This window comes from Meleagris gallopavo, chromosome 23 (genome assembly GCF_905368555.1).
Source record: "Meleagris gallopavo chromosome 23, MGAL_WU_HG_1.1, whole genome shotgun sequence".
Lineage (NCBI taxonomy): Eukaryota > Metazoa > Chordata > Aves > Galliformes > Phasianidae > Meleagris > Meleagris gallopavo.
In genome coordinates, this window is record NC_139426.1 from 2409264 (window position 1) to 2423929 (window position 14666).

The 14666-nt window shown below is 47.6% G+C and overlaps 1 protein-coding gene across 1 annotated transcript in view; it reads left to right on the forward strand.

Moving 5' to 3' along the window:
• ACAP3 (ArfGAP with coiled-coil, ankyrin repeat and PH domains 3) overlaps nucleotides 1–14666 on the forward strand; it is a 74900-nt gene that overhangs the window by 27468 nt on the left and 32766 nt on the right. Inside the window, exons 2-4 of the mRNA XM_085242367.1 lie at nucleotides 9066–9123; nucleotides 11608–11727; nucleotides 12235–12288. Coding sequence (XP_085098493.1) covers nucleotides 9066–9123; nucleotides 11608–11727; nucleotides 12235–12288 — 232 coding nt within the window. The remainder of the gene's footprint in view (nucleotides 1–9065; nucleotides 9124–11607; nucleotides 11728–12234; nucleotides 12289–14666) is intronic.

The window sequence follows — 14666 nt, forward strand, 5'->3', positions numbered from 1 at the left end:
TTGGGACAGCAAGGATCCAGGGGTTCAAGCATAGCTGCTCGTAGCATTAACTCCCTACTTTACTCCTTGCTGGCGTATCTCTGAATCTCATTCATCCTACTGGCCATACCTGTGCAACTGGTTTAATCAAGATATTTCTTCATTCTGATTCCTGTTCAGCAAACTGTTCCAACTTAGCAAGTTAGGTAAAGCATATTCTAAGCACTAGGCATATTCATTAAATCCTATTGAATTTTGTGGGAGTGAGTTTTAAAATCACATATCTGCTTGAGGTCTTTGCATATGCATGGCCTTTAAATCTTAGCTGGCTCAGGGCCCTTTCCCCTGAGCCTTTGTCAGCTTAGGCCTTGATGCTAATGCAGCTTGGTAGCTTTCTTGCTGTATGGCGATTGCCACCAGGACTCAGAGCAGTAGGGCTCCTGAGCTCCTGCCTGATGCTGTTTACTGACTTGCTTTGTAAGCACGTATGTTTGTTCATCCTCCCTGCTTTCCTCTCCACGTAGGTGAGTAGAGGCTGGTCAGCCTTTGCTGCCTTGCTGTGGAGCAGTGTGTGGTGAGAGCTGAACCATCAAATGCCAGCTTTCTCTGCACCATGATGCTCTGCCAAGGATCCTGGCCAGGTGGTGCTTTTGGTAAATAGCATTGCTTCTATTGATTCATGTTGCAGCATTCAGCTGAGGCAAAGCAGCCTGCAGGTTGGTGGGAGGTTTGTGTACACATACCTACTTTGGTAGGTCCTAGCACCATGTGGCTGGGTTGAGGATGCTTGCTATGCAGCAAACCAGGACTGCAGAAGTGAGTCATTAGAGACACCTCCAACTAATGGCAGCTTTCTCTGTCTCCATCCATCTCTTTTCAGTGTTGTTCTTCCAGTTGCCACGCTTCTTTCCTAGCTTGCAGTGCTGAATGGGATGAACATAGACAAGACCCTTTAAGTTCTACTGTTTCTCGTTTGTACTGGACTGAAGGTATCCCATCACTGAGTTCCTCCCTGGCATCAGCTCAGTCTTTTGACTCCTTTGTAGAGCAGACAAGAACTGTGAACTCTGGTTTCTCAGGAGCTGTGGAACAGGGACAAGCATATCTGAGAGGCACCTATATTCACAGGCACTCAGTGGGTCCAGGCACTGAATCTCACCTTCCTGACGCTTGCTGTGATTCCCTCAAGCCATGATTCCTGCTCTGAAGGGTAGCTCCTGCCTTTTAAGTAAAGAAGAAAGGTTTTTAAGAACTAAAACCACAAAAAGATATAATAGGAATTAATTTCTGCAGAGCCTTTAATTATTTAGTTAGTCTGGAGGGAATCGCTTCCATCTTTTTGACCTTTCCATTCCTTTTACGTTAGTCCCTGCCCTGTCTTGGAGGTCTGCACACACGTCACACTGATATCAGGATGACCAAGGCTCAGTATGTCTGTGTAAGGACCCCAAGGGGTTCATATTTAAGAGAACACTGCGAGTGGGAAAAAGAAAGGGCCAGCTCTGAAACTAAAGGTAGCTATATGTTCTCTACTTATCTGAATGCTGCTGACTTGAAAGCCAGAGAGCAAAAGCATCACATGTGCCTGTTTCCAGCATAATTACTCAAAATCTAGGTCAGTGTTTGCACTGTGTCGAGCGTTTATGCTTGGGAAGGCTATTGACTTGTCATCACTGGGGGTGTGCTAATAAATCTCTGGCAACTATTACCAGTAATCTGTTCACAGTATCTTTGATCTGAAGATATTTGAATGTGTTGCAGCTGTCATTAACTCGAGTTCGCAGTGCAGCTTTGTGAAAGCAGCTCCATTTTACAGATGGGGAAGCCAAGGCAGGGAGCGAACATGAGCAATTTCTGATGGGAGGGCTGAGTCATTGCCAGAGGTAAGGATACGACCCAGGAGCACCAGCTCCCATGCTCCTGCTCCCAGTCAGACAGCACTCTCCCCAGCCTCTTCAAATCCTCCCATTCCAAGGCATGTAACTCCAGTTGCAGAAAGTCTTCTCTGCTGAGCAGTGAAGGGCCGTGGAGATACATATACCAAAGAACCAGATAAACATTGATTTGTCCTTTGTGTGAGTGCTACAGCCAGCGGGGACTGCAGGAACTCCCTCCCCACTGCACACAGACAGAGGACAGCGAGCTCACTGTGAGGCACAGAGGTAAATAACAAGGGGACCAAGGAGCTGCACTGTGCAAGGTGCACTGCTCACACTATCTGAAGCCCTCAAGGAAGCAAACAAATCCACTCAGAAACTTGGTAAGGGGGGTGAGGGCAGGTAACAGCTGGCTCGGAGGCTAATGGAAGGGCATCTCCCTAAGGTCGCTTTCTCCTGGTCCAAAGCAGTATCAATAAAACCAGAAACACTCCTGGGAGTAAAGAAGATGGGATATGCACTGCCTTCATCCTGCTACTGAACACAGCTGTGCCAGTGGTCCCAGTTGGATATTATGAAAGATTTCTTCTCTGAAAGAAGTGGTGATGCACTGGCACAGGCTGCCCAGGGAGGTGGTGGGGTCACCATCCCTGGAGGTGTTTGAGAACTATGTGGCACTGAGGGACATGGTCAGTGGGCATGGTGGGGATGGGTTGGGCTTGGACTTGATCATAGAGGTCTTTTCTATGATTGCGTGATAATAATAATAGACTATAGGGGCCAATGGGCTCAATATCAGCTGAGTTGGTTCTGAGTTGGTTCCCCTCTTGGAGGAAAAAGAGAGCAGTGAGAGACAGTGCTGCCCATGTGCTGCAGCCATGTGGAGAACCAGGTGTTTTGAATGGAGGTACAGAAGAGCAAAGGCTGAGTACTGGCATGCACAAGATTGATGGAAATGCAACTAGAAAGGCTGGTTTGATTAGAAATTGTTATGCAACAGAGCTTGAAAGCCATGGTGGCTGCTAATTTTTCAATGAACAGCACAGTGGGGCTGTGCCTGGCCAGCATGTGGTACTTGGGGTGGAGGGTTTGTTCGGAGAGCTAATAGAGAAAGAGCAAAGGAGAAGCAGATGGCAGCAGCGCTCTCTAGCCAGGCCATCAACCACCAAACCTCTACAGCCTCAGGTGCAACTTAATCCCAAATTAGTGCTGTATGGCTCCAGGCATCCCACTGCTGTGTGTGTAATTGAGGGAGGGCAGAGTCCTTTGTCTGGTAGAGCTCACGTAACAGTGACCACGCTTAGCTGACAGCAACAGGATTTAGGGGGCTGGGAAGATTTCCTGCTTGTTCCTCCTGGCTCCTGCTGGGCTTCACTTCCCTCCACTCTTATCCCCACCATTGCTTTCCCCAGGTCTAAGCTGAATGTTCTAGCACTTTGAGATGGGACCATCTCACCCAGACTCACCCCTTCCCAGCCCACGCTCCGGCTGAGGTGGGTTGCTGAGTTGATATATAATGACATTGCCCAGTTTCAGTGCCCACATCTCCCACGTATCCTGCATGCCCTGCTCATTATCCTCAGGAACCATTGGCTCGTAACCATCTCACAACTGATTCCAGGCTGTTTCCACAAAGCCAGGAGAATCATGGCATTCAGAACTGGAAGCAGTGGCAGTTGCAGGACCTGGTTGTCAGGGATATTGTCACCATGGAGCTGTTGCCATGGTGCTGCCTGCTCACACTGACGGAGAGATGCAAAGTATGCTTAATTTTTTGAAGAGAGGCAGAAGAACAGTAAAGACCAGAGGGCACAGAAGGTTTTGGATGGGTATTCAAAGAGGCTAATAGTAGCTTGGCTTTAGAGCTTGGCTACTTCTGCTGCCTGTCTGTGTCAGGTTCCTTCTTTTTCTTTTTTTTTGCATCTTACAGCCAACAAAAGGAGGTGAGACTAATATACTTGCTGTAGGGTTACCCACAGTGGAATTTCACCATGGAATGAATGCAGCACTTTCCCCTCTTGCAAAAAAAAAAAAATATATATATATATATATATATGTATATATATATAGATCAGTCCAAAGAGTGCCACTAATAATAAGTGCTTGGCTTTTACCTCATCTCAGTTTAAACCTCTAAAAATAAAGCATCTTGCAGAAGACAAAGACATGGAAGGGGATGTGAAATCCCACCTCCCCCTGCAGGCCCCTTTCCTTGGAGGCACACCCGCTGCTTGTTTGAAATTCTAGAGAACTCTGTGCTCCTCTGGAAGGAGGTTTGGCAGCTGCTGCTGACCTTGTCAGGCTGCTGATGGTTCTGGAAGGAGTCGAATGAGAAGCAGTTTGTGTCTGTGCCAGCCTGTGTTCGGGCAGGGCTCGTCTCATCAAGGCAAGTACCAATTTCACTCCATCTCAAACAGAGCCCTGGTCAGGTTTAATAAATAATAACAACTATGCTTTGCACACCTCCAGCTCCTGGCTCTGAACGTTTTGGCACTGCTATGTAATGAATCCTCCAAACACTGCTGCAAAGAAGGAAAGATGCATTTATCCCATGATAATGGGACACAGAGTCAGGGTAAGCTTCCTCCCATCAATGCTGTGGCCATCAGGAATAGCACTGAGAGTTCCCATTTCCAGTCCTGAGCCTTGGAAAGCTCACGTTGAACATCACTGCAGTGGCACATAGTGTAGGGCCCACAACAGCCTAATTTGGAGCTGTATGAGCTATTTTCTCAGCATTGAGAGTCCTCTTTGTCTCGCACACACACGCATGCAGCTATTCCTGGTGCAAGGTGGGTTCCTAGGAATTACTGAGCCATTCTTGGCCACTCAGCACACCAATCAGTTTCAGTGCAGCAGGCACCACTTTTTTTTTCCCCTTTGTGCCTCAGTTTCCCTGCTGGAAAAGTGAGGAAAAACAAAGGCACCTCCCAAGAGAAAGAAGGGGATGTAATGATGTCAGCTTTATGAGAAGCTCTAGAGCTACAAGTGGAAGTGTTGCTGTAATAGCAGCTAATAATTTGGAATTATACTTTATGTCCTTTTGGATCTCTTCTTCACATCGTTGCCAGAGGTAACCAAGAATGTTTAAGTCATTTTATTACTTCCTAATACTCTGTTTGGTATTGGATTTCTACTGCACTTGTCTTCTTTAAAGCACGCGTGTGTTTGTGTCAATGGCAAGAAAGAATGCCAAGAAAACCATACCCATCATCCCCCCACAGAGAAAAAGAAATGTGAAAAATGTAGCTTTGAGAAACGTATGTTGATCACTTCATGCCCAAGCTCATTATTAACGTGATATTGTTTAATCACAAAGTTTATTCATCTAATACAAGGCTGTTCATTGCTGTAGTCAGCTTATCACCTGGGGAACCCCCCGAGGTTTCCAAACATGAATTAATCACGGGCTGCTCACGGTATCACTGTGAGCCAAATGTTGATCAGTTTAGGAATGGGGAAGTCAGGAGATGCCTTTTGTGGCAGCTGGTAACCACGGATGCTCCAGTCACTGTTTGTCCCGTTTGTAAACCTATTGCTCAGCAGTCAGGAGCAAATGGTGACTAATGGTGATTTATCTCAAAAGGTAGTTTGCCTGTGGCAGCTTTGCTTGGGATATCATTTCCCCTCCAACTTTATCCTTGATTCTACTCTAATTACATCTTAGCACAGTGTTTGGATGCTGTGCTTGGCTTGGGCTGTCTGCTGAGTGAGGGCAGAACCAGGCTGCTGCAGGGCATGGGCAGATGTGTTCTTGCTGCAGACCCTGTTATCTGTTAGCAGTATTTATTATTCCTTTCCACATGGATGTAAAAATGCTTCTGGGAAGATCTTTGTCTCACACAAATCATGCTTCTGAATGGCTTCTTTAAAGCACAAATTAAAATTCCCACTGCAGACCCCTGAGGACTGTGGGGAATTTCTTCTGATGAAGGAAGCCTGAGCCTCATTGCTCTGGCTGGAAGGGCTCTGCTTTGTGCAGAACATCTAGCAGATGAGGCTGTGGGTTGCTTTCTCTTCCCTCATGATGGAAATAGCCCAAGGCCTGGAAAAGCATTAGCAGGAAGAACACAGCATCAGGAAGCACAAAGGGCACCCAGCCAGGAGATGACAGCATGGCTTTTAGCTGCCCAGAAATGGGGACGTTGCTTTTTTGGGGTATAGGTAAAGGGATTCAATTCCCTCTGTTAGAATCCCTTGGTTTCCCAGCCAGATGCCTCCAGCTGTGAGCATTTAGGATGTGAGCCCTAAGTTCCGAGCATCCCTGTGTGCACACTGCAGCTGCAGTGCCTCTTGCTATGTTGCTTTCTCTTGCTTCTGTGGTCCTTTGGGATGGAGCAGCGAAGGAGGATGCTGAGGTGGCATTACTCATCCCCATGGAGTTATTCCAGGTTGTCAGTTTGCTTGTGTAACTGGAAAGCCTTTTATCTGTGACACGCTGGTGGAAGTGGGAGGATTTGAGTTTGGAAATGATATTGGCAGAGAATTGAGCCCAGTTGAAACCTATTGTTTCTCTAGGAAAGGGTGTCCAGTGGACTCTGGCACCATATCTGTAAGCAGGATAAGGACATTCTGAATTCCTTAAGTCCAAGGGTGGATTTATGAATATTGTAACCTTGAAGGATGGGAGATGAGGTGTTCAAGAATCTGGAACTGTGGCTTTGCCCAGGGTCTTTTCCTTGGAGCATTGTGCTGGGCCTGCCCAGAAAGATTTCAGCTATCACTGCTTTAGCTCCTTGCCAGCTTGTTTGCAGTGCATTGGAGCAACACAGATCTTAATGAGGTTTTCTGGCATTGGTGCACTTGCTCCTGCAGAGGGACTGGGGTGAGCTTGTGTGCAAGCACTTACAGGGCTTCCCAAGGAGCAAAGGGCAGAGCTGCACAAAGAAGGGTCCCTTGCCAAGGAAACCAGGCATAAAGGAAAAGACACTGTGGGGTAGAAATTGGGCACTTGGCAGAGGATGAGGTCCTTTTGTCCTGCACTTACAGAATATCTGGGTTGATTGCATGGCTGCACTGCACCTTCCTGCTTCATGGTGCATCTCTCCAAGGTCTTCATTCGCTGGCTGGATGCTCACTCTGGCTTCCTGTGATGTTCTGAGTTCTGCCAGAGCCCTGAAACTAAAAAGGTCCCTGAGACAACATCCTTGAAATCAAATGCTTGGGACCCTTTATATCAAGTCTGTGCAGCAAACGCAAAGCTCAGGTTTCACACTGCTCCAGCCATGGCCAATTGTATTCATACCTTAGTGAATTCCAGACCCAAAATGTCTTCCTCCTCCACAGAGAGTCCAAATATATCAACTCCTTTTCTTAAGGCATGATAAAAAAGGGGAGTAAATTACAGATGCTCTCTCCACCTTCTGGCAGGAAACACACTGCTAGACTGCCTTGCTATATTAGCTTCTAGCTGATGTCGGCAGATTAAGCAACGGCTGCTGTTGCTTTCCTGGAAAGAAAAGCAGCCCCAGAAATACTGTCTCTCTCTCTCTCTTTTTTTTAGCTGGTTATTATGTCCAGCTATAAGAAGCAAGAAGAAACCAAGTGGAAAAATTGAATCTGGCAGTAAGAGGGCGATGCATGAAGGCACACGACTTCCAAACCCAGAGAACAAAAATAGCTGAGAGAGAGAGAAAAAAAAAAAAAACAACAAAAAAACGGCCTGAAAGCAGCTCTTTAATTATTCCATTTCTTTCAAAAGCTTTGCCCCTGGCACAGCCAGGCTGCCATTCCTATAGGGCAACCGTATGTGCAGCAATAAAGCTCAAGCACTGCTGCATTATTAGAGAGGAAGAAGTTGCTTTTTTGGCTGTGTTTTCAAAGAGGGCACAAGGGAGGCTACATTTGCATAATGAATCACCAGGGCTTGGTGGTCTGCAGTCCTATTGATGGAGGGTGAGCTCAGATTGGGTTCTGGAGAGCTGCTCAGGGAGGAGCTGGGATGGTTTGTGGGAGCAGGCAGGAAAGCAGAAGCCCAGTGGGTCTTCAGAAGGTCCCTGGCTACAGGGCCTAAGCAGTACATCTTCACATTGCAGGAGCCCTTGAGTCAGGTCAGAGCTTGGAGGCATAGAATTCCTACATGCTCAAACGGTTCCTTCAGAACTGTTGCCATTCCCTTTGGTTTGTGAGCATCTTTCCCTTTTGCTGTGATAGGAATATTGATTCCCGTGGCTCTAAATCACATCTCTCCCCTACTGTTCTTTCACCTGGCAAATGTTCAGCGCTGGATTATTTTTAAAGCCCAAGTGTAATATTTCAGGAACCAACATTTTAAATTACGAGCCCGCAGATGTAAGAAGCTGTTTGCAGTGGAATTTAGCTTGTATATCCTCAGTGCATAGGGATGGTGTGAGGCTTACCACATTTCCAGGTGTGTGGTTAAGGGATGAGCTGTACAAGCAGAGGATAGCAGCGAGCAGCTCTGCAGGAGGAGGCTCTCAAGTTTGCAATGTGTGCTGCTGGATGCTGGCCTTGAAAAAAGTCATTCCACTCCGCGTGGCTTGGCCTGGGAATGCCTCTTGCAAATGGCTGATGTCATGTTGCTATTTCACTTTGTGAGGGAGGCCTGGTGACCTTTGCAGCTGGATCCCACTGGCCTCTTACTGTCACATCTGTCTGCTGACGTGGAGAGAAAACAGATCCATTAATTGCGGAGCAGATTTGTCTGTCTGCAACCAAAGGGCCACGTGTGGGGGAGAATTAAGTTTTTCAAAGACAGAAGGACCGAGATGTGTTTCTGCTTGAGTGGTGGTTCCCGAGGCTCTGAGGACATTACTCACTGTGTGGCTGCTCTTCAGGCGCAATCACAGCTTAGGAAATCAGTTTTGGTGGTGGGGAAGCACGCAGTTTGTGAGTGGATGGCTGAGGTGTCTGTACCACTCAGTATGTGCCACCCATTAGCAAAGCCTGCAGGGTCAGAACAAGCCCAGAGTTTGCTCTGTGTGACTGTCACAGCACAGCTGAATGCCTCCACAACGCAGATGGAGGATAGCAGAATCTCCATCCCTTTTGTCAGCCCTGTGGAATTCATTCCTGATCAGGTGGGATTCCTCCTCCTAAAGGTAAGACTTGGGCTTACATAGGGAGAAGTATGAATCCTTCCTTCCTGTCCCCCAACAGCACGCATACTGTAATCTCTCTGATCTGTTCTGTGACTTTTCAATCATCATAAACAGCTGATTAATTATGGCTTCAATGTTCTCATTTCAGGGCAACCATCGATGAAGTGGAAACAGATGTGGTGGAGATAGAGGCAAAGCTTGACAAGGTAAGATGGAGCAGCTTAGCACGTTGGTTGGAAGAGGGACTGATGGCTTCCTGCTGAGGAATATGGCCTACCAGCCTCCTCTAAAACAAGGGCCCATTGCAGGCTGTCAGTCAATTGATGTATAATAATGCACTGGGCTTGTCTATAGGATCATGTCTCCCTCTACTGACAGGCACCTGTCAGGGCTTCTTTGCAATGTCCAAAATTGGGACAAGAGGATTTGGGCTCATGACGCTGCACGGTGGTCTTCTTGTCTGCTCTTGGATCTCAGGGGACTGCCTTCCTGCTGCGGTGAGATATCGCAGTGCTGTCCTTTTCCCCTCTCTGCCATCTCAACTGTGACATGAGGAGCTCTCTCACCGCCCTGCTGGATGCTGCAGGAAGGTGGGCAAGGGGTGTCCATTGCCTCTGAGGCCTTGTGGAGGATGAAGGGACAGCGGTGTGGGAGTGCTGAGGTGGCTTGGGTCTGAGTCAGAGGCTTTATGCTCGAAGGCGCCTCCTCCACCCCCACTCCTCCTGAAGTCTGAGCCATCAGCCAAGTTGTTTCTCAATGAGAACAGAGAAGTGAAGAGGAGGAGCCAGAAGAGCTGCTGGCAAAGCAAGCAAGGAAGAAAAACCTTATGTCTGATGGAAAAATGGCTTTGCTGAAGTCAGCTCTAGGCAAACCTGTGTCCTACAAAACCTGTTTAGTGTTCAAGCTGCTAGAAATGGACACCTACAGAAGCTAGTCTCACTGGTGAAAGCTGCAGAGGGATTGAGGCTGTCTGTCTTCCTCTATGGACAAGCCTGAGGTGCTGAAGATGAACCATGGGCCACAGCTTGCTCTGATTGAAGCCTTGCTGCTGTCAGTGCTCCTAAAGTTAGGCAGCCTGGTGTGCCAAGGAACCAGCAGGGCAAGCAGGGGAGGCTGCAAGTGCAAGAGCTGCTCAGTGCTTTGTTGCAAAGTGATTTGAGCTCCTTTGGGTGAGGACTGCAGTAAAGCAACAGATGTATGCAATCTTGTTCTTCTACTGGCAGCAATTACGGTGATATCCTGGTTGTGCAGAAGTTTCCTCCAGCTGTCACAGACACACTTCCTACCAGTGGTGTCTGAGCTCTCTGATGTTGTTCAAGAAGTAGGAAATGTGATTTCAAAGTGTGCTTGTGCTGAGTGGCCTTCAGCTACTAGTGAGACAGCCTTGGCCACAAATGTTTGCACACAGGAATGTTTGCTAGAAACCGCCACGTTGCAGAATAGGCTGAGTTTCCTTTCCAGAGAATCTGTCCAAACCCTTGTGTCCATCTGGGCTCCAGATGTGACAGGAGCTGCATCTATTTGCACTCCTCTGCTGGCTCCCAGTGCTGCTCTGCTAGATTGTGTGGGCAGGGGAGGAGGTGAGTGTGAAAGAGTGAGGACTGTGTGTACAATGTATACACAGATACACCGTGTGTGACTGCATGTATATTTATATATTGCTGTGTCCTTACAATACTGCAGACAGAGGCAAGCAAGACTGTTCTGTAATGCATGTGCACGGAACATGGCTCAGCACAGACCCCAGGGCCTATGGCTGCACAAACAGAGCACAGATCAGTGCACGCTGCTTTGGGGGGGCTCTGACAGTAAGCCAGACTTGAGTGCTCCCCATCACCTGTAGGTGAGGCTGGCAGGTGGGTAGGTTTGTAAAGCCGTTTATCATTAGTAAGATCAATATCCCTAAAAAGCTCCTGGATTTTGAGAATGGAAAACTTCAGTTTCAAGCATTGTTCATTGTCAGCAGCTGAAGTGTTTCACTTTGTTAAAAAGCCTAAACCAGTGATTATTTAAATTTAAAAAAAAAAAGGAAAAAAAAGCTCTGTGATCATCCATTAATGTTGTAGATCTCTTGGGTCTTTGGTTTATGGATTTGTGTTGTTTCACTTGACCTATTTACAAGGGGCCTAGGGTGAAAGGAGACATATTTAGGGCCAGGATGTTGCTGTCTTTACAGCCAATTCCAGGCTCATGAAGGCAGTTTGCTGCGGATGGGAAGTCTGGCAATGCTCCCAGCAGCTGTTAAGTTATCAGAAGTCAATAAGGAACCCTCTGGAGATGTATGTCCATGCTGCAGCAAACCTGTTCCCAAGTTAGGAAGCTGCAAGATCCAGGGAGCTCCCCTGGAGTTCCAACAAAGCTGCTGATGGGGATGGCATGTTTTAACGTGCAGACCTGATGCCTAAGCATCTGATGAACAATGGAAACTCACAGGAGAAGATGGGCTGTCCTGGTTCACCTGTCCCCAGGGGTGAGCCTGCAGTTATTCATCCTAAGGGATAAGTGCTGACAGCGTGACATGCTCTGAGAAGTGAGGTGTGCATCCCTGAATCTGCCTGATGCAGCTATGGTTGTTCATTTAGCATCCTGTCCTGAAGGTCTTGTGCTGTGACGATGATGCACATTAAGACCAGCCCAATTGCATTTCAGTTCAATGTGATCAGCTGCCTATCTTCTCTCTCCTTGTGCAGCTGGTGAAGCTATGCAGTGGGATGATTGAAGCAGGCAAAGCCTACATCACCACAAACAAGCACTTTGTCAGCGGAGTCAGGGATTTGTCACAACAGTGCAAGAAAGATGAAATGATTTCGGTAAGTCATCCTGCAAAGTGGATGAGAGCTGGGGAGTGGTAGGCTTCCTGATGCTGTGTGCGTGGACTGTACGTCCAAGTCCTTTTTTTACTGTTTAAATATCTCTTTAGTATGAGATTTTCTATTTGGAGGAATATAGAGACTGTCCATTAATGCAGTGTTGAAAGATCACAGCCAGATTCATCGTTTGCAGGGAGAACTGCACTTTTAAGAAGCCACAGTGCTGGCAAGGTTACTGCAATCTAGGTCAGTGAGCATCAGTTATTTAGGAAGCACGGGTAAGCAGCCTGCAGAAGAAACAGCTGGCATGGTGATTCCAGCACTAACCTGGAAAGGATGGGGAGCCTGTGACTTCCATGCCAGATGTTTGTTGAACATCTTCTCGCCAAGTGATGGAGTGGCCCTTGAGTGACTTAACAAGAGTCCCTCTTAGACCCTTGAGCCCCTGGGGATGAAGGGCAGCTGCTTCTATTCACTGCTAATTTTCTTTTTGCTTTTCTTTTGCAGGAGTGCCTCGACAAATTTGGGGACAGTCTGCAGGAAATGATCAACTATCACATGGTAAGTCCCAAACATCCAGCATCTGTAAATCTTATAGAAGAGGAAGCTGCTTCATCCATGGTGGCTCCACGCCAGAACCACAATTTTGAAGTCTGGAACTCAGTTGAAGTTTAAAGCACAAATGCTTTAAGGTGGAGGAAGCTTCAGGGTGTCAGCACTGGATTGACCCACTTTTGTACCACGCTGGCCCTGTCGCAGTGCATTAGGTGTGATGCTTGCACTTGGGACACAAGTTAACTGTGTACAGCTGGAGAAGAAGCTGCATCAAATCTGTGTGATTATTTCAGGAAGCAGGTAGGAGAGTGGTCTGGTGAAGAATGACAGGGAAAAGAGGTTTTCCAGCTCTCCTGGAATCATCAGTATTCGGGAGCAAACAGTGGCACTGGTGGGGAGAGATTGAATTAACCAGTATGAGCATCAGCAGAAAGGTGTGCTCCTGTCCACGCAGAGAACATCAAATCCTGATTCTCTGATACTGCTGAATTTCCCTCTGACAACGTGTCCTTTCTGTCAAGGAGGACGTGAGCCCTAGGAGTTGCTCCTCCGTTCCCAGGGATCACATCACAGCTGCGCTGCTGGCTGTAGGCTCCCCACGCCAGCTGTGCAGCTTCCCCTGGATCCCTGCTCTCTGCCAAAAGTGGCACTTCTGGGATTGCTCTTGCCTCAGCCAACTAATAAGCAGAAGGACCCTTCCCAGGGCTGCCAAATTCCCAGCTGAGGTGGTGTAACTCTTCCCATGCACCCCACCCTTGTCCACAGGGGTGAGTTCCCACTAAAAGTGACGCAGGGGCTATCACCAGCTGCATGAATAAGGGAAAACATGCTGAAATCCTCTCTGCCCCTGGCCTGTGGAGAGCATCTTTCTCCCCTGGCTGCACAGCAATGTCAGTCCCTCTCCAGGAAATGGCTTTGGATTGACTGCTGCATCTTCCGCGCTGCCAGACGAAGGCTGTTCAATTAGTGGAGTTATTTTTAGTGCCTTCTGCCATCTCCTTTGTGTGTGTGCTTGCGTGTGTGTGGATGTGTATCTTGGCTCATCCATGTCCGAGGAGCTCAGCTATGAAGCAGTTGTCAGTGCTTAATCTAGGCTTTCGGCCAGGACAGTATGTACAACTGGAACAAGTTAAAAAGAAGGGAAAATGTCCCAAAAAGTTGGTTGAAAAAGCTTGTTCTATAACTTTATTGCTGGAGCACTCGGCCAGGAGATATCCAGCTTCTAGTTCAGCAGAATCCAAGAGTAAAACTCTAGCAGATGAACACACTGAGCTCCAGAGCATTACTACCTTTGTCTGAATGTGCCAAGAGCAAAAAATCATCACAGCATCCTTTGGGAGACAGATGACAGAAAAGTGAATTTAGTTCAGTGGAGCCAAATCTGCGTTCCGTGCCTTTTTGTACTCTTAGCCACCTGCACTAATGCCTTCCTCCTTGTCAAAGCATGCACAGGAGTTAGAAAGCTCCCTGCAGCACTCATGGGGGAGCAGTTCACAGCCTCCTCCATGAGATGTTTGTGCAGTGGGTGGCAGACAGGGATGCCAGACCCCTGCAGCAACTTTCCTGCACAGCTCGCCAATGGGAACCATTCATTTCCTTTCTCATGAGCTGAGTGGCATGAGCTGGAATTTTGCTGGAGGGGCTGAGGTCTGCCCTGGGAGCCCTCCTCCTTACTGCATACCACACTGCAGTCAATAAATTTTGACTGTGGCTTGCCAAGCTCTTCTGCACTGGGAAAGCTCCTTGCTTGTCTACAGACAGATGCTTGCCATCAGCTCCAGAACCTGTTTGTTTTTTGCTCACCTCCTTCCTTCCTCCTTCTCAACCTCCCCAAAGCACAAAACAAGTTGAAGGGCATCAGCAATCTGCCAGACAGCACATGAGAAAATGACTTTTCTCTCTTTTTATGCAATGTGTTATGAATGTAATTAAGTATTACAAGCTATCCCTGTAGGTAAAGCAGCACAAAGTTGCCTACCAGGTCCAGAAGGGTAGCTTATAATTATTTGCCACTGAACTTATACTGTAAGGCCAAGGCATTGGTGCTTGGAATTACAGCAGTGCAGAAACTCCTGATTTTGTTTTCACCCCACTGCCAAAAAAAAAACCCCATAGACTTCAAGTTGATCTTTTTGCTCCCAAAACTTCAGGTTAGGTTGGAGTTCACTGCAGTGCTCCCGGCTGTTTTTTCCACTGCATCAGGAGGTGAAATCAGTTGTGAAGTGGGATGGCATTGGAGTGTTTATAATCATTATTACATGGTGCAGGGAGCTGTGAGCTGGAGAGATGGGAAGATTTCCTATTCACATGCTCGAGATGAAAGCACTTGGGGTCAGGAAGGAACTCTCTCTGGGTATTGCTCTGCCTTCCTCTTAGGGGCACAT